The 21,300-nt window shown below is 46.4% G+C and overlaps 10 protein-coding genes across 10 annotated transcripts; 7 read left to right on the top strand and 3 right to left on the bottom strand.

Moving 5' to 3' along the window:
* Nucleotides 1-386: 386 nt before the first annotated feature.
* Nucleotides 387-1,980, top strand: TGAM01_v209177 (hypothetical protein; the record flags this gene model as incomplete). Its single annotated transcript, XM_018809988.1, has 3 exons — nucleotides 387-743; nucleotides 809-1,065; nucleotides 1,119-1,980. 3 exons carry the CDS (start codon nucleotides 387-389, stop codon nucleotides 1,978-1,980), a joined length of 1,476 nt encoding a protein of 491 aa, XP_018656811.1.
* Nucleotides 1,981-2,886: 906 nt separating this feature from the next.
* On the top strand, nucleotides 2,887-5,607 carry TGAM01_v209178 (hypothetical protein; the record flags this gene model as incomplete). The annotated part of the gene is made up of 4 exons (XM_018809989.1): nucleotides 2,887-3,490; nucleotides 3,558-4,274; nucleotides 4,330-5,470; nucleotides 5,523-5,607. 4 exons carry the CDS (start codon nucleotides 2,887-2,889, stop codon nucleotides 5,605-5,607), a joined length of 2,547 nt encoding a protein of 848 aa, XP_018656812.1.
* A 403-nt stretch (nucleotides 5,608-6,010) lies between these two features.
* Nucleotides 6,011-7,043, bottom strand: TGAM01_v209179 (hypothetical protein; the record flags this gene model as incomplete). Its single annotated transcript, XM_018809990.1, has 3 exons — nucleotides 6,011-6,756; nucleotides 6,824-6,911; nucleotides 6,975-7,043. 3 exons carry the CDS (start codon nucleotides 7,041-7,043, stop codon nucleotides 6,011-6,013), a joined length of 903 nt encoding a protein of 300 aa, XP_018656813.1.
* Nucleotides 7,044-7,587: 544 nt separating this feature from the next.
* Nucleotides 7,588-8,610, top strand: TGAM01_v209180 (hypothetical protein; the record flags this gene model as incomplete). The annotated part of the gene is made up of 2 exons (XM_024550505.1): nucleotides 7,588-7,661; nucleotides 7,734-8,610. The coding sequence occupies 2 exons, from the start codon at nucleotides 7,588-7,590 to the stop codon at nucleotides 8,608-8,610; spliced, it is 951 nt and encodes a 316-aa protein (XP_024404750.1).
* A 449-nt stretch (nucleotides 8,611-9,059) lies between these two features.
* On the top strand, nucleotides 9,060-10,727 carry TGAM01_v209181 (hypothetical protein; the record flags this gene model as incomplete). Its single annotated transcript, XM_018809992.1, has 1 exon — nucleotides 9,060-10,727. One exon carries the CDS (start codon nucleotides 9,060-9,062, stop codon nucleotides 10,725-10,727), a length of 1,668 nt encoding a protein of 555 aa, XP_018656815.1.
* A 708-nt stretch (nucleotides 10,728-11,435) lies between these two features.
* Nucleotides 11,436-11,984, top strand: TGAM01_v209182 (hypothetical protein; the record flags this gene model as incomplete). The annotated part of the gene is made up of 1 exon (XM_018809993.1): nucleotides 11,436-11,984. The coding sequence occupies one exon, from the start codon at nucleotides 11,436-11,438 to the stop codon at nucleotides 11,982-11,984; it is 549 nt and encodes a 182-aa protein (XP_018656816.1).
* Nucleotides 11,985-13,527: 1,543 nt separating this feature from the next.
* Nucleotides 13,528-15,671, top strand: TGAM01_v209183 (hypothetical protein; the record flags this gene model as incomplete). The annotated part of the gene is made up of 5 exons (XM_018809994.1): nucleotides 13,528-13,656; nucleotides 13,707-14,471; nucleotides 14,530-14,661; nucleotides 14,713-14,836; nucleotides 14,890-15,671. 5 exons carry the CDS (start codon nucleotides 13,528-13,530, stop codon nucleotides 15,669-15,671), a joined length of 1,932 nt encoding a protein of 643 aa, XP_018656817.1.
* Nucleotides 15,672-16,466: 795 nt separating this feature from the next.
* Nucleotides 16,467-17,285, top strand: TGAM01_v209185 (hypothetical protein; the record flags this gene model as incomplete). Its single annotated transcript, XM_018809995.2, has 1 exon — nucleotides 16,467-17,285. One exon carries the CDS (start codon nucleotides 16,467-16,469, stop codon nucleotides 17,283-17,285), a length of 819 nt encoding a protein of 272 aa, XP_018656818.1.
* Nucleotides 17,286-17,429: 144 nt separating this feature from the next.
* Nucleotides 17,430-18,922, bottom strand: TGAM01_v209184 (hypothetical protein; the record flags this gene model as incomplete). Its single annotated transcript, XM_018809996.2, has 5 exons — nucleotides 17,430-17,518; nucleotides 17,575-17,835; nucleotides 17,886-17,961; nucleotides 18,018-18,543; nucleotides 18,594-18,922. The coding sequence occupies 5 exons, from the start codon at nucleotides 18,920-18,922 to the stop codon at nucleotides 17,430-17,432; spliced, it is 1,281 nt and encodes a 426-aa protein (XP_018656819.2).
* Nucleotides 18,923-19,965: 1,043 nt separating this feature from the next.
* On the bottom strand, nucleotides 19,966-20,838 carry TGAM01_v209186 (URE2; the record flags this gene model as incomplete). The annotated part of the gene is made up of 4 exons (XM_018809997.1): nucleotides 19,966-20,318; nucleotides 20,388-20,502; nucleotides 20,572-20,725; nucleotides 20,786-20,838. The coding sequence occupies 4 exons, from the start codon at nucleotides 20,836-20,838 to the stop codon at nucleotides 19,966-19,968; spliced, it is 675 nt and encodes a 224-aa protein (XP_018656820.1).
* Between the last annotated feature and the right edge of the window lie 462 nt (nucleotides 20,839-21,300).

Genomic DNA, 21,300 nt, shown 5'->3' on the forward strand with positions numbered 1-21,300 from the left:
TGGGTCTTTTCTGCGACGATACCCACAGTTTTCGCTGTGGCGTACATAAGGCGCGTCTTACACCAACAGGCGGGGCCGCCTCTCCTGTAGCTGTGGGCCTAGAACACTCGAGGCTGCTAAACGGTTCTAGTGGTTAAAGGCGGCGAACTGCATTCAATCTCTTCATCAATCTCAATATTGGAATAAGGGTCTTTGGTATACCGTTCAGCCAGCGGCTTAAATGCTGACTGTCTTGTAATTCTCTTGCCAGTACAAGGCCCCATAGTCAGTTGGACGATGCTATCAAATGTCTCTAAAGCCGGCCATTAATAGAACCGGCCGTCAACACACGCCAATCCTTGACTGAAGCGAAGAAACTTTCATCACTTCTCTGAAGCTCAAAAGTCATGAGTCAAGAAAAGCCTTTACAACAAGAGCTGGGTACTTCATCGCAGCTGGCTTCGACCCAGTTTTCGACCAACGACGCGATTGAATGGGCTCAGCATCCCTCCAATCCGTTCAATTGGTTGTTGTGGCAAAAATGGACAACCATGGGCATAGCATGCTGGGTCACATTCATCGTTGGACTTAATGCCACCTCCATCACGACAGCCTCAACTCCTATCTCATCAAAGTTTCACTTATCGAATAATGCTCTCGACGTCAGCTTTTTCTCTTCGACTGCATGGAATGCCGCAGCGGCCGTCGCTCCGTTAGTCACGCTGCCTTTGATGGATACATATGGAGTGAGGCTTGCATATGTGGTAAGTGACCCTGCCTGTTTGATGCTGTCTTTGCCGACTTATGCTTATAATTGTTCATACTTTAGACCTACTTCATTTTATTCTGCATCTTCCTCATACCACAAGCTTTAGCCGAAAATTTTGCGACCCTTGTGGTCTGTCGCGTGTTTGCTGGCATTTTTGGCGGTACTGTGCAGAACGCAGCTGATGGCATTGCTGCCAACATGTTTCCATCTCACTCCGAGCGCGCGTTGCCCTTGACTGTGTACGTACTTTCGCTTCTTCTGGGTGTTACAATGGGCCCTGTGTTGGGCGCCGTCGAGGAGCCTTTGGGATGGCGTTGGTGAGTTGAGTTCAAAGGCCATGACGTTGGAATGTTTTATTGATTGCTGGTAGGATCATCTGGATTCAACTCATCATCTGTGGCGCCTCTATTCCTCTTGTCATCGTATTTATGAGAGAGAGCAGAGGTTCCGTTATCCGTAGCCGTCTCTATAAAGCTGGCATAGTGGCTGATCAAGATGAGATGGAAGAATCTCCGGCGAGCATTCTCACGGAAACCATTTTCCGCAGCGCTGTGCTTCTAACTACGGAGCCGACTATCATATCCATGACCACCTGGTCTTCATTCACATTCGGTCTTATTTTTATTTCGACTCAGTCGGTACCGCTTGTCTTCACAGATGTTTATGGCTGGTCCGACGCCAGCGGTGGTATTGTGCAAGTCAGCATTGGAATAGGGCAGCTCTTAGGGTTCGCAGCCTGTTTGCTACAGAATAAGGTCTACACTCGTAGTGCAGCATCCAACAAGGAAGCATTGGGAGCGCCATTTCCCGAATCTATCTTGTACCTTTCAATCCCAAGCACGGCTATTGCTCTGGCCGGTGGGCTTTTTATGTACGGTTGGGGCATTTTTCAGTCCCACTGGATTGTCCCGGCAATAGGATTGGGTCTTACTGGATTTGCAATCATCACAGTAGTGCACGCTGTTACCATATACGTTACCGATGAGTACGCGGCTTGCGCAGCAAGCGCCATCGCAGCCGTGGCATTTGGGGAAAACCTCTTTGCGGCATTTCTCCCTCTGGCTGCGAAGCCGATGTACTTACATTTAGGTTTCCAGTGGGCAAGCACACTACTAGCATTTGTCGCTTTGCTGTTGACGTTGGCGCCTGTCATAATTGTATATAGAAGACGTGGTGTTGGGCACAAGCCCATTATGGTCAGCACACAACTTGATATGCGGCCTGAGATTTAATAGAACAACTGGCGCGATTCTAATATCTCTATTGCAAGAGAGAGGCTAACTGAGTGATGGATAGAAGTACAAGCAGCAGGAGCTCTGCCGACTTTCTCAGCCAGCTGATGTTCTCTCAAAAATGCAAAACCACATTTATATATAAGTAGGATAGTAATTATAGATGAAGTGCTGCTCATAAATGTCAAAATGATCACCGCAGAGACGTTAGCTGCTATGCCGTGTCTTCTCCGAATGGAGGCTTCTTATTTGCCACTTATCCTGACCGCAGTTTGCAATTCGTAGGAACACTTACTCCACCACAAGATTGTTTTTCTAGAAACATAGTCACTTCCTTATATGATATCAGGAGGACTTAATACATAATTGCATTAATTGATTATCGTTTGTCAACTGCTTGCACTCCTTGTTTTCAATGTTCCCTTTTCCTGCCTTGCAGGCAGCGCAGCAGTTATGGATAGCGGGCTTACCTGATCAAGTGGGTCCTGGTGGCTTTACCAAGCGTCCATCGTTTCCTAGATTTTGGCACTTGAGTTTCCAATTCCTTTGCATCATGCAAGTAGCATCGGATGAATACCAATCTACACAGTAATTTGACGATCCATTTTATCAGTTTGATCCCATCCATGTGAAATGGCAGGTTCTGAGAGCGAATTTGTCCAGCCTCGCCACGATACAGACCTTGACACTCTTCTACTCTCGGGGCATCAGGATCAACCGCCACTCCAAGAAGACGTCACACAGCGCAGCATTTCGACTCAAGTTCCAAGCACGCATTTTTCGGAGCAACCTTGGGATGCAGTAACTACACCTCGTCTACAACTTCAAGATTGCCTCGATAATGAATTTTGGGACTCTCAAAATACGGCATCAGCGGCACCATGTGCATCTCGCACTGTAGCTCCAATGGATGCTAGTTTTCGCGTGCTTGATCTGCCATCAAGTCAGAGCGGTCCAGTCGCAGGCAATGAAGATGTTTCTCAAGAGAATTTCACGCCTCTTTTACATGAATCCTTTACGACGCCACCGCTGCTGCCCAATGCGAGTTGGGAATCGGGTATCCAATCTGCAGGGTCTGACTTTGGCCATTCTACTCTGAATGCGAATCCTCCAAAGATAGGCACACGCTTTTCTCGGGAATCATCCAGAATATTGACAAAGTGGTTTGAAAATAACTACAATTATCCGTATCCAAGCAAAGAAGAAACAGAAACACTACAGGATCAGACCGGCCTGTCTAAAACGCAGATCAAGAACTGGCTCGCCAATACCAGGCGGCGAGAAAAGATGCACCAGAGCATACAGTCCTCGCGGAAGGCAACACCTGTATTCCATTCCAATAAAGAGCCCATAGATATTCCAAGACGACCAGATACGCCTACAGTCCGGACAAAGAATGATCACCAGGCCATGGGCCCTCTTGAACGCTGGGTCGACTCACCTCCAGAGAGTGAGCCTGCAACGGTCACTGCTATTGCCAAAGCAATCCAGCGTGCTACGTCGGCACGAAGTAAGTCACTGAACGGGTTCATAGACCGATATAACAAACAAGAATGGACACTGACATGAGTACCAAGGTGAGCCATTGTCGAAAGCTATGGACGATGGATCCGGCCACTCTATCAACGAATCGTCAGACAATAGCTATGGGACATCCAGTGGGAGCTCACTCACCTCAATATACTCATATGGCTCCAGTGGCTCTTTCACGGGGGTGCCAGCTCCAATGCGTAGCAAGTCGCGACGTCGAAAGCGGAGGCTGCTTCCAAGACCGAGGAGGTCTCTGATGGGCAATAAGCAGCACCCATTCCAATGCACATTCTGCGCGGAATCGTTCAAAACTAAATACGACTGGCAGCGACATGAAAAGACTCTTCACATACCTCTTGAACGGTGGATGTGCTCTCCAGACGGACCACGGGCCATCAATGGCGAAACTGGCCAACTGGTTTGTGTCTTTTGTGGTAAACCGGAGCCATCCGATGGCCATATCAATAGTCACAACCCAAATTCTTGCCAAGAACGAATCTTTAATAGAAAGGACCATCTTAAGCAACATTTACACCTGGTACACAAATCGAAACTAGTGGATGCGGTTACAGAAGGCTGGAAAAAGTCGACTACCATAATTCGATCACGGTGTGGGTTTTGTGGAACCTATCTGGACTCGTGGAATGACCGAGTTGAGCATTTAGCTGACCATTTCAAAATGGGCAAAACTATGGCTAATTGGACTGGTGATTGGGGCTTCGAAGATGCCATTATAGGTACACTCGAAAACGCCCTTCCACCATGTAGGACATCTTCGCATATTCTCCCAAACCTTGGAATAAGCTAATTGCCACATAGATCTTCTCGGTGAAGAAAGAAGCAGCCCGTTTCCATTCGAAGCAAGCGATATATCACCGGAGTCCCCTCGTTCAGCTTACGAACTACTCGTCGTCGAGCTCTCATGCTTTGTCGAAGCTTATCAAGACAGAACTGGGCTGATTCCTGGTAATGACGCAATGCAGCTTGAAGCCTGTCGCATCATCTTCGCCTCCGAGATATCGTCGCTGGAAGTAGACCCACAGCCTTCATGGCTGCGTGACTTAGTCTTGTCAAACGAGATTATTACTACTCAAGCGCAATTTCTTCCTATACGAACACCATCTGAGGGAAGGCTTCGAACACTCGAGATTAGAGGAAAGAAAACGTTATTCGAAGAATGTCCCCTTGAGGCGCAACTTCATACTTTCGTCCTTGCAGAGGCTTTGGTCAATCAGACAACAATCTCCGATGCTCGTTTACAGATTGAGACTCGTAAAATAGTCACACAAATGCAACAGAGCTTACAGCTGTCCTTGTCTGATTTGGTGTACACGTGGTTTATGGCGTTGATACAATCGTCCTCGACTGATTGGCTCAATCACTTTAGACAACGCGCGAATCTTCCTGCCACTCAACCTAGTATCTCATCTATATCCTCGACTTTGATCGGCCACTCGACTCTATGGACTACATCTGGCACAATTCTAGACTCACCATTTATTGATACTACGCAGTTTGACACTCTCATGATACATAATGAAGAGACTATCCATGAGGGCAGTCAAAATAAGAAAGCTTTGCTTGGGGAGTCAAGCACTTGGCCTGCAAATTCTGGTACTAGCACGCTTTCATCATCACAGCAACCCTTTCCACCTCGAGCCCCGACATTGGGCCAAGAAATCTTCACTCACGGGCCGATAAACTTTGAAACAGCGGTCAGCTCTGGTTCAGAGGCGAGCAAAAGCACATTTCCTCCAAACCAAGTGGATGCTGGCTCACAGACTCAAAACGCTGGTGTTCATATGGGAGCCTATAGGCTCCATGATCCCAATTTCTACAACTGGCTGGGTCGGGAGCTGGGACGCTGGGTTACGTCTACCATGTCTCCAAATAACCCAAATTGCCATATACCATCCGACAAGGAGATACAGCATCATGCTCGCTTTTTGATGTATGACGAGTAAGTAGCTATCCTATTCCATAGTTCTTCTGCCGTACTAATTGACTTCCAGCGATGATCCGTGGAATCAGACAGTTGCTGATAATGCAGAGTGGTTGCACCGGTTCAAGACCGGTGTTGGCATTGTGACAGAATGAAAATTGAGGGTGGCAATAATGTCGCTTGGAGATAAACAGAGGTTACTGCTACATCAACTCGGTTGCTGATAACAGCGACTCACTTTTTTCACCTCGTATATGCGCCTGTCAAGTTATATCGAAGACATTATATGTTTGGAGTCTCCTACGATACTTACGAGGCCGGCAGCGGATTTAGATGCAGTAAACCAGGATATCTTGGAAGATTCTAGAGTCTTTATTATACTTGCTAGCTAATTCAACAGTTTCATAAACCGGGCCGAGGCCTAGCTAGGTTGCCAACCTACTAAGCTTCTAGCAAAGCTACAATACTAAAGTATCTTACAATGCATTTTCTCTATGCAACACTACAACAGGCATTTTCAACGATTGAGCATTGCTTCTGATGAAGCCAATCTCGTTCCTACTGCATGCCAAAGCCAAGAGGGTCCTCCCCTCTTTTCTCTCTCCACCTGTTCGTTACCAAAAGTACATCATCACAGCCTCTGAACACCCATTGCCATTTGCTCCAAAATCCTTCCGATAGCTCCCACCCGCTGACATCCCAGGGCGGCCACCAGGCAATCACTCCGCGACGCTCCACTTCGGAATGAGGGAATCCATCAAATAGACCACCAATTGTGTCGGCCCACAGCTCGTCCTCATCGAACTGCCCGATCGCGAGCAGCAGGTTGTCGCGCCACACGGGATGCGGGATGATGTCGACCCATCCCTCATGCGAGATCGTCTGTTGGAGAATCGTGGGCCGCAATGTCTCGGGGACGGTGTCGCCGTCTGGAAGAGGCCAGGGGAGCACATGGAGCGCTGTGGAGGAACATTCGTTCCGGGGATCGGGGAGTAGGCGTGAGACGAGCTGGCGGTTGGTGATGCAGGCTCTGAGAACGTTGTACTGAAGGAGGGTGATGAGATGGTCGGGGCAAAGTGGAAAGTATATGGGTTTTACAGAAGATCGTTTCGACAAGAGGTCATTGTGCTCATGTGGTATAAGTGGTTGTCTCATGACCTCGAGTGTTGAAGATGGAGCAAAGAAGACAGTCTGCTGACTCTCGGACCAGTAAGGCATGCCTTGTCCTGTCGACGCAATGCACGATGTATCATTACCATCATGTTGCTTGCCTTCAAGCAGGAGCTCCCGGGCTTTCCGTCGTCCTGAAACAATGTCAGGTGTGCGGCGCGGTGCAGAGCTGGAAATGGCTGGGTCCTGTGTGCAACTTACTGTACGCTCTCATGTTCAGACGATTCTGGCGCCGTTTCCGAGCTGCGGCGTCCGTGAGGCCAGTCCAATCGTCGTCTTTCACCACAGCCTACGATCCAGTCAGCAAGCCGGGCGACCAACAAGGATGCTCCTTTGCTCAAAATGTACCCACCTCTGTTAACTGCTGCATGGGCGTGAGCTGGATTGCACCAGTGGGCAGTACTGGGGGCTTCATCTGCATTGCATCCATGGGGGGGGAACAATCTTGTGTAGAATGAAGTAGTGTTGTAATCGGCAATGAACTTCATTCTGGTTCTGAAAGCTCAGGCCGAGGACTAACTGACAGTTACCTACCTGTGCCGGGGTAGGACAACCTTGGAAGCGTATTGGCGCATGGCCCATCTCCTAACCTAACTTGGGCTGGGCTCATGCACCTGGCTTACAGTACAGCCACAGAACTAGCCAGTGGAGTTTCCCCATATATGAAGCTAGCATCATACCATTCCAGCAGCGTTGTTAGATTGAGAGCACTTTATAGGGAAATCTACTACCTAGTTTTGCGAGGTCATATGGTATATCCCAGATTCAGAAGGAGATGATATGTAACTTAGGGGTAAGTATGGGCTGCGGCTAGTTGTTTCACTCGTTAGAATGTTGATGTTAAAGCACGCCTTGCTAGTACAAAAGACGAGAGAAATGTCGACCTTGAGAGCCCGCCTGGTTGACAGCTGTTATCTTACAACATTCTTTTTGTGCTCAATTTTGGAAATCACTGTACAAACGCCATGACGTTTCATCCCGATTCTTTGCCCGATCTCACTGGCACAACGTATGTTGTGACCGGCGGAAACTCTGGCATGTTCGTTCTTCCCGTCCCTTTCTAAATTGTTTCTCGCCGTGTACCCAGTTGGTTTATTAATATTAGGAACAGAGGTTACGGAACCGTCGCCCGTCTCGCACAGCATGGTGCTCACGTCTACCTTTGTGCTCGCTCCATCAGTAGGGCATCCGATGCCACTGCTCGAATCAAGAGTCTCTACCCACATGCGAATATAACGCTACTCGAGATGGATCACTTATCTTTGCATACGGTTGTCTCTGCAGCCAAATTTGTGCTCTCCAAGGAGAATGCGCTCCACGGACTTATCAACAACGCTGGCATCATGGCGACTCCGTTTGGTATATCTGGCGATGGACATGAGGAGCAATGGCAGACCAACTACCTTGCTCATTGGGTCTTCACCTCTCACTTACTCCCCTTGCTGTTGAAGACTTCACAAGGACTCCCCCCAGGTAGTGTTCGCGTTGTCAACTTGTCCTCATCCGGCCACTACTATGCACCCAATGGCGGGATCAACTTTGACAGCACATCACTGCAGCATGAGAGCGGTATGGCTCGCTACGGTCAATCTAAGCTGGGCAACATTCTCCACGCAAAAATGCTCAACAAATGCTACGGGCCTGGCTCGCAGCATGCTGAGGCTGGCAAGGGCGAGATATGGACGGCTATTGTGCATCCCGGTCTGGTCGAAAGTCAGCTAGGTGCGAAAGCAGAGATTGCTAAGCCATTGAGAATGATATTCGCAATATTTGGTTTCATGGGTGCGCGATTTGACAACGACAAAGGAGCGTGGACCAGCTTGTTCTGTGCTGCCAGTCCACAAATGAAAGCTAACCAAAGCGGCACGTATTTTCAAAGGATTGCAGAAGCTGGCCGGGAGAGTGTTATAGCAAAAGATATGAAACTAGCTGAGAGGCTTGATCAATGGACAAAGGAGATTATGAAAAAGGAGGGATGGATTGAATAAGGAACTAACTATACTATTATAACTATAAGATATTATTCTTATATTCTTTCCATACTATATTAGCTTAATTAATTACTAAGGTATTACTATCTAATACCCGTTTATTTATTTATTTATTTATTATTGATTACCCAGACAAAAGCTATTTTACAACAGTAAATGCTAATTAGTTTCTATGTTATTTACATCACTTCGCTTTTTACTATTAGTCGAATACTAAGTCTGGGCTTACTATTTGAATCCCAATACAAGGTAAAATGGTCAGCCGGAGCTAACTCGATCTAATATAATATTATAGATAAAAAAAATTATTATTTATAATGCGCCAGGTAGTAAATACTGAAATTCTTTTACCGAAAATTAGCCTACAGCTTCTAGGTTCATCGCATCGCTGCCTTATGCAATCTGCGCAGTTTTTTGTACAGCGCCTTCGCCTCGCCAATTTAGCAATGGATTCGAAAGTCTTCTCCCATGTCCCGCTTTCCACCGATGGCCACTATATTAGGCTTGTCAAGATCAAAAATTTCGAAGACCATGGAGCAAAGGAACTTATGTTGGATCTAGCCGTCCAACAATTCACAGACGATATTGCATACAACGCGGTGTCATACGAGTGGGGTAATGCTGAGGCGGCAGCTCAAATCCAAATTAACAACGAAGACGTTTCAATTCGCCAAAATCTCTACGACTTTCTCCAAATACTCTCTCAGTCTGCTTATAAAGATGAGTGGCTGTTTGTAGATGCCATATGCATCGATCAAGGCAATATCCTCGAGCGAAATGCCCAGGTTCAGCGTATGGGAGATATCTACCGACAGGCCCGGGTAGTGCTCGTCTGGCTGGGGCCAGCCACGCCAGAGAGCGATGTCATCTTCGACATGTGCGAGACACATGCTGTATCTGCCGAAGATGATGCTTTAGCAGCAATCAGCTGGGAAGAGGAGGTCGGCGACGCGCTAGACACAATCTATCAACGAAGCTACTGGACTCGACTTTGGATCATTCAAGAGCTGTTACTCGCGAGGTCAATAGTCTTCTTCTGTGGTCCAAAACTTACTACTTGGTCGGTGTTCAGGCGTCTCCCGAGATCGGTCAAGGGTATATTCTACGAAGGGGGCTTGACAGGCGGGGATATCAAACTCGGGAGCACGCCTCGAGGACGCCACGCCCGGTCTTTACTGAGTGCACTAGAACGGCGGAGTTCCAAAGAAGATCAAACAGAGCAACAGCTTTACAAGCTAGTTGTTGATTTTGGAAAGGCACAATGTCTTGACAACCGAGACCGTGTGTTTGGTTTGCTAGGCCTCGCAGGTCAAAACTCCACCGAGAGACAGTCACTCGATGTGCTTGCCGACTATTCGGCAGAGCCTTGTGAACTCTTTGTGCGTCTACTAAGCAATATGCCTCGAGAGCTCAATATCTATGCCGCTCGAGATATTTTTGACATATTGCAGCTTCATACAAATCTATCGGCATTCACTGAAGATGGTCAAATCGTGAAGAAAATCTTGACATCTATCTCAGAACTGACCTTCGAAGTCGACTTTATCCATCTGGGACATCTCAAGCATGTGTCAGCCTCAACATGCGATTGGTGTGAGATGTGGAAAGAGCGCAAAGAAGCAAGAGAAAAAGACGCTGAAGCTTTTTTATATCAGGGCTACGCGCTTCACGAGATTCAAGCCGGTAAATCTCAGACTTCGTGGGCAGCACACAATGTTGGTCCTTATCATGCGGTGTGGCCCAATGACTGCTGTGTCGTGAACAAAGATACTAGCGTTTGTGAAGGTGACGACGTGTTTGTGCTTATGGGTACAAATCTGGTTATTATTCAGCATATCGAGAGCAAAGATGATTTGTCGGGTGAAGCGGAGGTCAGATTTGAATTGGGCTACATGGCGCATACTAGAGAGTTTGACAGCATGATTGCAGCTTCACAGAACCTCGCAAGATACCTATCTAGGCTACCGAAGAGGGTTGTGGACCTCGGTTGGCTTACTAACGAATCGGGCACGAAGCTGGAAAAAAAGATAACGCAGCAATACACATTGACAGATGTCGTGTTAATTGTCGCGCATGCAGCTACTCACAGCAGCCACTGGAGTCAAGATCTTTAGGATTCTGCCATATGTTCTATAGAGAATTAATCCTATACACGACCAATATGCCTGAAAACAAGCCATTGAGTATCTCAGTTGGACGCATACTCAGTAGAGGAACGGGACGGAAATTAGACTGGGTGCTTGTTACAAGACCTAGAGCGGGAGCCACACGACTTGCTTTTAAACATGTATGACATATGTTCATAGTTATAGTACAAGCTAAATAGCCAATTAAATCACATTCAGAAGATACTTCATAAAATGATGACAAGCCAGCTGTTTAAGATGCGGCAATAAGTCTATAGTATACTTCAAATGCGAGAAGTGGTCAGCCATACTTGTAGCTTTGTTAGCGGCGTAGGAGGTCGCTGAGCTCTTTGGTTTCCTTACGTATTCATTATCATTGTACAATCAATTTAGAATCCGTTTAGTGTCATACTAAGCAGTCAGACAATCCATCTAATTGATCATATTTGAAAGAGTGCATGCGGAAGATACCGAGGCTGTGACGTTAGTGCCGCTTACCATGGCTCGATGCCTGCCGAGCGCCGACCTCCGACCTCCCGAATACTCGGCGTGCTCTAATTGCGGGTGTTAAGATTCCATTGTTTAACCTTTTAAGCAATAGATCATTGATTATATATGTCCTCCATTACTGTTGCATATTCTGTTGTGTTCCATCATCACAGCCACTTCCATATTCATCGCTGTACAAAGTCCAAAATGCCTTACTACGAGGTTCACCACTCTTACCCGCTCACCAGCGAGCAGCAGCAGGAGATAGCTTCAGCCATCACCAATCTACATGCTACCACATTTACCACTCCATCCCTGTTTGTTCATGTTCAGTTCACCAAATCCGATGAAAGTGGCAGCACTGTTCATTTCATGGCCGGAACTCGCCGCTCTGCGCAAACAAATCGCATTGTCGGCGTCGTGCGCACCTCAGCCAAGCGAACGAAAGCAGACCTTGATCGACTCGCGCAGCGTATCGAAAATGCCTGGTACTCCGCTCTTGGTGTGAGTTTCGACGAATCTACCCAGCAGCTCCCACCCAGTGAAGAGGGAAAGAGACTTGCCTTGGTGGGATTCACACCATTGCTTCATGTCCGTGAGTGGGGCTTGGGAGCTCCTGAGGCTGGAAAGGAGGGCGAATGGATGAAGGAACTGCTTCCGTATATGCAGAGGATTGCTGAAGCTGGAAATAAGGATGTTGCCAGTATGTTGAAAGAGTTTGACGAGAGGGAGGACTTGAAGAAACTGCTCGAGTAATGGTGTTATGAACGTGTATGCAATACGAAACGGAATTCGTCCAGTATTTCTCTCTAGTACGACAGAAAACAGTAGTGTCTTGTTCGCTCATCTGTGAGTATCTATTTGCCTTTTGTTTAGAGTTCGTGGATGGTGTGGTACTGTAAGCTGCCAATTTCGGTGTGTAAACCATGTGTTGCTATTATTGAAGCTGGACGAAAGGTATCGCCCACGCTGTTGTTACTATTATACAACAGATAATAGAATGGAATAGCAAGATTTTGTTTTTACAGGAGATTGGGAAAAAAATTCTTTTATGAAAAACTTACATTGAGCGCCGTAGATACCGCTAGCTTGGTGAGCGGAGCGGAAGACGGTCACCAACATTCAAGCATCCATGTTTGTGGTGGCATAATGCCCGCTAGCATCGTCGCTAGCAGGTTGCCATTGAAGCAGTTGCCATTGAAGCAGCTTGGAACTTAACCATGAGGTGAGCTGGCACATAAATATTGTTAGAGAATTTTGACTCTCATCCCCCATCGGATAACAAGGCACACTACTTGGCCGTATCCTTGACGCTATGGAAGAACATCGTCGTCCGATACCCCGTTGAACGCTGGCAATACCTAGTCATCGCATGGGCTCCAGTTGGACATGTGGGGAGACCTCATCAAGGAAAGAAGCGGGGGCACCTGCAGCAGCTCAGGGATGATGGACTGGCGGTAGAAGATCGATATGACAAAGTTTAAAGAATACATCATGCTATGGCTTGAGCATCCTTGATGAGAGAGCTGCTGTGCCAACTGCTCTGTCCATCTGTACTTGCTAGTTTGGGGGTAATTGAAGATGACAAGCTTGAAACCCTCTAACATAGGCTAGATTAAAAAAAGAAGAAGAGTATCCAAGATGCTGCGCTATTGACCGCCCTTTGTGTTGTAAGCTCGAAACTACTCACAGAAAGAATATTTATCGCGTACAACATTAAGCCGCTGGACCCAATGAGCGACATACATGATATACGTCCTCGCGGGATTCTGTGATAATTGCTGCCTAATACTACATGATACCAGGATCATACGAAAACGCCACTGTCTTTAGCATGTCCTTGGTCTGAGATCGTGCTGAAGAGAAGCTCGTCCCAAGCAATGGTGCAGACTAGATCATAAATGCCGAATCGGCAGATCCGGGGTTGGGACCTGAAGCCACCGAAGCTGGCATCTGACACGCCCCACTGAGTCTAGGGCGACGTCCAGGGCTATACACTCGGCTGGAGCTGCACCGAGAGTGAACGCCGGGCCTGTCTCATGGTGAGAAGCGCGGAGTTGTTCAACTCCCGAGAGGCCTGAAGTAGCAAACTTTCAAGATCGAACAAGCGGCCAAATTGGCCGAAGGAATCAAGTGCATCCCACTAAACGTATGCTCAACTCCATCTTGCCCCTTGTCGGTCCGACTTCCTTGTAGTTTCGCTGGTTGTTTACCTTTTGTCTTCACAGTATGGCGAATTGCCTATATATAACACCATCGCCAAATGTTCTTCGGCAATCTTTATCAGCCAACAATCACAATGCTCTCCAACATTTTTAGGCTATCGGCCTTATTGGGCATTGCATCCACAGTTCATGCTGTGACCCTTACCGTATCTACTGCGCAAGGCAATGCAACTAGCCCTATTTTGTACGGCCTTCTCTATGAGGTTTGTTATAGAAGTGGCCGGCTAAACGACTTCAAACTGATTGCTTTTAGGATGTCTATCACTCTGGCGATGGAGGTCTATACTCAGAACTAATTCAGAATCGTGCCTTTCAAGGCGCTGATGTGTTCAATAACCAGGGCCCGTACCAGACTCTTCGGTATTGGCACACCAGGGGGTCGGATACTCTGACTCTCGATAATCAGGCGCCATTGTTAACCAGCGCTCTTCCCTGGCAGATGCGGGTAGATGTCGCTAATGGGGCAACTGGCGCAACCGGCTTCTGGAACGAAGGATACGGAGGCATGAATATAACAACCGCCACTCGCTATGCAGCCAATTTCTACCTCCGTGGCAATTACAAGGGGCAGATATTGGCCGCTTTCTGGAGCAATACAACAAACTCTATGCTTGGCAGCACCACCTTCCAAGTCGACCAAACAGAGGCCAATGGCTGGGTCCCTTATGCACAAACCTTTACTACGCAATTTTCTGCCCCGGATGAGAAGAATACATTCCACCTTACCTTTGATGGTGCTAGCACTGCGGGTCAAAGCCTCCGTTTCCAGATGATTAGTGTTTTTCAGCAGACGTACAAGAATTCACACAATGGACTTCGGATGGACCTCTCTGAGGCCCTCGCTGAACTAGGTGGCAAGTTTCTTCGATTTCCAGGAGGCAACAACCTCGAAGGAATCGCTTCTCCGTACAGGTGGAAATGGAATGAAACCATTGGGCCAATCATCAACCGCCCTGGACGTCCGGGAACATGGGGCTATGTCAATACTGATGGCCTCGGTCTTTTGGAAATGATGCAGGTTAGTTTCATTCAGGGCTTCAAAGGTAACCATCAATTTCTGACAAAAGGATCAATAGTGGTGCATTGACATGAATCTCGAACCGATATTGGCTGTTTGGGGCGGGTTATATCTGGATGGAGAGATTATCTCCGAAGCAGACATAGGAACTTATGTTGAAGATGTTCTCAACGAGCTAGAATTTCTTTTGGTATTTCTTATCTTCCTATATCTCCCAAATTTTATTTCTAACATACCTTAGGGTCCATCAACATCGCATTGGGGCAGTGTTAGAGCTTCGCTAGGTTACCCAAATCCGTTTACCATCAACTACATCGAGATTAGCAACGAAGACTTCCTCAACGGCGGCATTCCTAGCTATGTCGGTAAGTTCCCGCATTTGCACATTGGTATAGACTGTACGAGTAACCATCTTTAGGCTATCGCTTCAAGGTGTTTCACGACGCCATCAAAAATGCATACCCGAATATGAAGATTATTTCGTCCATTTGGTCTGGATACTTCACCAACCCTTCTATGCCCGCTGGCGTCATTCAGGATCTCCATGATTATCTCTCCGTGGACGATATGGTCAGCAAGTTTGGTGGCTACGACCATGCTCCCCGCAACCAGCCCGTCCTGGTGGGTGAATACGCTGCTATCTACGACGCCGACCACGTCAATCCGAACCAGCTAGACAACCCAACATTGCAGTCGGCAACATCTGAGGCTGTTTACTTTTTGGGCTTGGAGAGAAACTCGGATGTTGTTGTTGGAATATGCCATGGCGCACTGATTAAGAGTCTCCGTGATGAGCCAGACAACGTCGCCATCATCAAACACACTGCTAACGCTCTTGTCCGATCTATGAGCTACTACGTATCTAAGCTCTTCTTCACCAACATTGGCACAGAGACTGCTGCAGTCTCTGGGAATGTAGGGTATGGGCCACTGTACTGGTCTGCGACGAAAAATGATGCGGGGACATACTTTGTTAAGATTGTCAACTATAACGGTGCAGCTTCGACCCCAATCACAGTGGTCATTCCAGGCAAGACGGGAGTTGCGACTTTGAAGACTGTGACTGCTCCAGATAAATACAGTACCAATTCGCTTGGAAATACGCAGAGCGTCTGGACCGAGACGCAGATAACGGGATCTGGGGGACAGTATTCGTTTACCCTAACAGGAAACTATGTCAACGCTGTTTTAGTCGTGTAACCATTGGTCATTTAGTCATTAGGAGAGAATTGAGAGAGAGGCTACATATTTCTTCATAAAGAAGGTATAGAACAGAAACACTACAAAAAAGCTATTCAAGTATTAAGCAATGTTGTCGCAAATGGTTTATCCGCCCAATCAAGTCTTGTCCCTCGGCTATAGCAGTATGAGGCACAGTAGCCGCTACATTACAGCGTGTTTGGCACGTATTATATGATCAAAAAGAGGGGCAAACAACGAATGCAAACACTAGCTATTTACCCTAAAACATCGCTATTCATAGACGCTTCATCATACCATTTGTAGTCGGACCGATCTTATCATGGAGAGCTTAATTAGTGGTTGCTTACTCTAAAGGAATACTGTTGGCCTTGGAGAATCTCGCCCACAAAAGCGCCAATTAGGCTCGTGCTAACCAAACTTTTAACATTGCAACGTTGATCAAGCGTTGCCCCATCTCTGCCAAAAGTATACAAAGCTCTCAGTAACAATGCTTATATAGGAACATCAAATCGGGAAAAATTACTTTTGAAGGTTCCAATGTGGGTGATGATCGCACAAGCACGAAAAAGCTATACGAGCTTGCTCAACTGAGAATGATGATCAAGGATATCTTGCCTGGAGTTCTTCAAGCTTTAACGCCGCGAGTAGGGAAGCACTAGTGCGCCCTGTCTATGTGGATCACATAATTGTGTATATATAGATGGTCCTGTCATCGACTTCTCATTTAGATAACCCAGACTTCTAATTGGTACTGTTGCTCTTAGAATCATTTTGACAATCCCTCCTCACGAAATGTTGCCCAAAACACCAGATCTACCGAATGCGACCTTCTCTGAAGTCACTCGAATCAATGGTATCAACCTTTGGTACGCTTTATTCGGGCCCCCGATAGGCTGCGGCCAAATCCCCGTGGTCTTCCTGCATGGGGGCAAGATCAATTCCAACTGGTGGGGCCTCCAGATCAAGCATGTTGTTGATAAAGGATATCCTGTCATTGCACTCGATACACGAGGGCATGGTCGCTCCAGTGACGATGATGCAGTATCATTCTCATATGACTTGTTTGCAGACGATACGGCAGCTTTACTAGCATATCTCAAGGTGCCCAAGGCTTCCGTTGCCGGTTGGTCAGACGGCGCCAACACCGCTCTGTCTTTGGCCATGCGCTATGGCGATAAACTAGACCGCGCATTGATATTTGGTGCCAATTACCAACCCGATCAAGTTGATATTGAGGGCATGCTTGCCATACCTTTTCTGGGCGATGTGAAAAGCAGGATGAGGTCGGAGTATGAAGCTCTATCTCCGCATCCGGACAATTTCGAAAGATTTATGGCAAAGATGGGCTTGATGCAAGGCGCGCTTCCAAACTGGAATGAGGAATCTTTTGCGCAAATAAAGACTCGACTGGAAGATCCTATTCATGCACCTATCATGTGGATTGTAGATGGAGCTTCGGAAGAAATCATTCCCCGGAGGGTTTTCCGCGAAATAAAAGACATGATCCCAGGGTCTAGTCAAATTGTGGTTCAAGTTGGACATTTCGGCCCGCTTCAAAATCCAGATAGTTTCAATAATCTTCTTGACTGTTGGCTAGGAGAATCTCGATAATTCGTCTAATATGCAAGGAATATTTTTTTTCGGTTTATACGGAGCATAAGTCAAGATACCTGGCGTATTGTAGAGAAAGGCATTGGTATAACATATGCCAATGGAACAAAGACTTATAGCTATAAATCAAAGTAAATAAACACCTTATTTGTAATACTTTCCAATTTGTCTAACGTCCTCTGCTAGCGCAGCTACATTATCCAACGCTGGAAAATGACCGCCAAAATCAACAGCTATTGAAATATTAGTAAACTTCATAAGCAATAGTATAGATGTGTCCTTTACTTACAATTGTAATAGACTAAGTTGCCAACAGATGCAACGACTTGTTTAGGCCAATACTGAATGTTGTACGGAAAGTCTGTAAAGAGCAGCGGACTGCTAGTCTTTGCCTTGCGGTACGGGTAGGCACTTGAAAGGATCGTAGGATTTTGTTCGTAAATATAGGATGCTGTAATGAATGTCTTTGAAAGATAGTACAATGAAGTATGTTTCAAAATTTCATTGTTTGTTAGCGTTGAAGGGCCGGTTCCTCGCCTAGGATCAGACCCTAAATGATCATTAGCCAGCATAACATCAATAAGTCAAGAATTTACTTACAAAGAATGAACTTCTCAGCTAACCAAGATAACTGCCCGATAGGATTATCATATAATGCAAGACCAAGAGTATTAGGCTAAGCGAATATTAGTTTCAACGCTCCTTCATTGATAATGGTGATGTAAATCTTACTCGTGTCGCCATCTCAGCAAAATATATAGCACCCTTGGCTTGGAAGTCCATTGCCCTTTTCTCTTCCGCCACTGCGCTCGAAGGAAGAACAAAGCTCTCTGCTGCAAGTTGTGCTGGTGTTAGACTTTTGAAAGGTAGGAAGTTCAAGTGTGCTGCTTTGACGGTTGCATTAAATGAATCATACATGTCGAATGAGACGCCGCTACCCCAGTCGGTTCCGTGTAGCGCATATGTTTTATAGCCAAGCACCTGAGTCATTAGATTATTGAAGAGCGTAGAGATATCGGCTATTGTCCAGTCTTTAGGAGTAGGAGAAGAGAATCCAAAACCGGGCAAAGACGGCACGACAACGTGGAAAGATTGGCTGGAATTACTGAGCATGAGCTGATCAAGTAATGGAGTCAGCTCTAAGAAAGAGCCCGGCCATCCATGCAAGAGGATTATGGGAATAGCGTTAGGGTATGATGACTTTTGGTGTATAAAGTGCACAGTTTGTGTTCCTATTTTTGAAAGGAAGTGATCATATCTACCCTGCGTTAGTTTGAATCCGTAAAACTCACTGAGACTTTTATATACTTATTTATGGCATCTTCCTCAGCTGTCCAGTTGAATCCGTTAATCCACTCGTTTTGAAGACTGGCCAGTGTAGTCAACGGTAACCCTGTCGTTTCAGTCATATTATAGCTGTTTACAGCAGCTGGGTCCTCTGTTGTTGGAAGAGTTGTTTTTTGTATGAGGTCAAGCATATGAGGTACTCCCGACGATAGATCAACTTTGAATGAGGTAGGAGCTAATGAGGCGACTGCGACTGCATTCGACACTGCCGCCAGGCACAGACTCAAAATTAACAGCGAACGCATTTTGGAGACTTCCACGACAAGAAGATGATAAAGGCCAATATACATTTGTAAAAAATAAGTATCTTTAAGTCTACTGAAGAATAAGCACGGTAGCCATTGAATATAGCTGGAGTTATATATGGAACATTCCGACCCACATACTATATGTGCATTCCCTATACTCGGCAATTTAACCCCCGGATGCTACATCCCTTAAAGCTATCACAATTCGGGCAATTTGATTGCACTGTTGGTTATGATTGCAGCCCACAGTAAGCTGCAAACGAAATATCTCTTACCTTAACGCTGAGCATTATTTACGGCTCGATATTGCGTTACTCCCTGGCGTTGCTCAAGGTCAGATGTTTCTGCCTAAGGTCGGATGCTACCTCATCCATACCACACGAAAATGCCCCATACATCACGATGCCTCTGTTTCTATGAAGACTTTCGAATTAAAGCAATATTTTACCTAACAAAATTACCAACCAAGGAATGAATATTGCAAAGAATATACCCCGTGCCCGAAAAATCAGCTACAAATACTACATCGTGTATTGCAGCTGAGTCAGAGTAAACCAGCAAAATTTGGCTATCAGTGGAGTGTGATGGATAAGCGCCAAGATTCCTGATTCAATCAGTGGTTTTTGGTATTTCGTTTTGTCATCATTACTATCTTCGTGTTACGCTGATAGGCATTTGTTACTATTTGGCAAGCCTTGTAAGTTAAAAAGGACTTGTTAAGAGGATAACTGTCTGGCGTTGAGTTATAGTTTAGTTTGATGATCTTACGGCATGGGCAGCTGCTTTAGTCAACCGGCCAAAGGCATGATCGGCAGGTACAAAGCGGTAAGGGCTTGAGGCTTTCTCGCATGAGCCATCTTGCGCCTGTGGAATAAGTGAGTGGCGAGTCTATCGGCAATATATTCACCCAGACATTAATAAGCTATCTAAGCACTGCAGCACTTCGTCCCCTGCGAAACGGTCTGCTCCACAGTCACCGAGACAGCTGACATTCCCCTCGGTCCTTTTTTACTTACAGCCTGGCACCTGGCATCTCGCGATAGTAATGACTACCTTCGGCTTTTTGTCGATCATTTCCTTGCCTTTCACAAGCCATGGGCAGCTCGGCCTTTGGCCATATTGTCCTGAATCTTTTTAACCGAATCTTTCTTTTCCATCGCTTGAATCCATGCGGCGTATGCTGTATACTTGTCGATTTCCGAATCTCTGCCAAGCTCTTTGAGCAATCCTTTGCCTACCGAAGCCCACGTTATAAACGAGAGGTCGGCATATGTAAGACTGTTTCCGACAAGCCATCCCGTCCCATTTCTCTCTAAGGCACGGTCCAAGACCTCCGTTACTCGAAGTATCTCGCCGACGTAGCGGTCAACAGCTGATTGAAGCTTCTCAGCGTGGAAACGAGCAAACCAAGTAGCTTGGCCGAAGTAGGGTCCCTGGCCTTTGCGCGTTTTAGACAAGGATCAGTCATCGTATAACAAGATAGATTCCGGCTATTTAGTATACGTACCAGATATCTGAAATGCCAGCCATTGCTGTGCTAAGTGTTTTTCGGGCGCGCTTTTGGACGAGATTTTACCATCATTGTCATACTGTTCCACCAGATATAAAATGATGGCACCCGACTTTGCGTATTTATTAGTCTCTTGATTGCTATGCCATGATTCAAGGGATTGAAATGAATCAAAACTCACTTCCCATAGAGTGATACCGGTATTCGGATCTTTGATCGTAGGCAAGCGTCCGTTGGGGTTTAGTTTGACATAATGCTCTTCTTTCACTTGAGAAAATTCCAGCTGGTGTATTACATACGGCAGCTTAAGTTCCTCAAGAATAATACATACTTTCCTGTTAGATATAGTAAGCACTTTGTTTCGAAAGGCTCTCTCGTTGTTCATAAAAGCTTACCATGGATTCGGTGCGCCCCAATGCCCCCAGAGTTCGATGGGTTGTAGAGCCATGATCAGCTAAGTACACAAAGTAGGAGTCTATACCAGTGGGAAACACTCAAGTTAGAATGAAAAATGTGTTAATATATGGTGAATCATAAAGCAATTTTTTGGAAGTTGGGCCATAACTGTCCTTATATATTTGTCCAGCTGGAGATCAGGAGCGATTACCACCGCAGCAAACTCCTAACGCCGTAAACGATCCAGGGTCCGTCAAAAAGCTGCCTAGAGTGTGTCATAATCTGACAATATCCTCCAAATAAAAAAGCGAGACTTCATGATGAAAATGTCTCAAGCCAAGTGGCTTGCGAGAATTCTAGCGCTGCATCTCACGAGCGCAGGCGATAGACGGCTATTCCATCTTACAGGTAGCAGGGTTCCATTTCAGCAACAGGCAGAGCCTCTAAGCCCAATTCTGATAGCGTTGCGAAAACACTAGCGCGAATGCTCCGCTGATCACCCATAGCTGTGTCC

Source organism: Trichoderma gamsii, assembly GCF_001481775.2.
Source record: "Trichoderma gamsii strain T6085 chromosome Unknown Scaffold_43.2, whole genome shotgun sequence".
Classification (NCBI taxonomy): domain Eukaryota; kingdom Fungi; phylum Ascomycota; class Sordariomycetes; order Hypocreales; family Hypocreaceae; genus Trichoderma; species Trichoderma gamsii.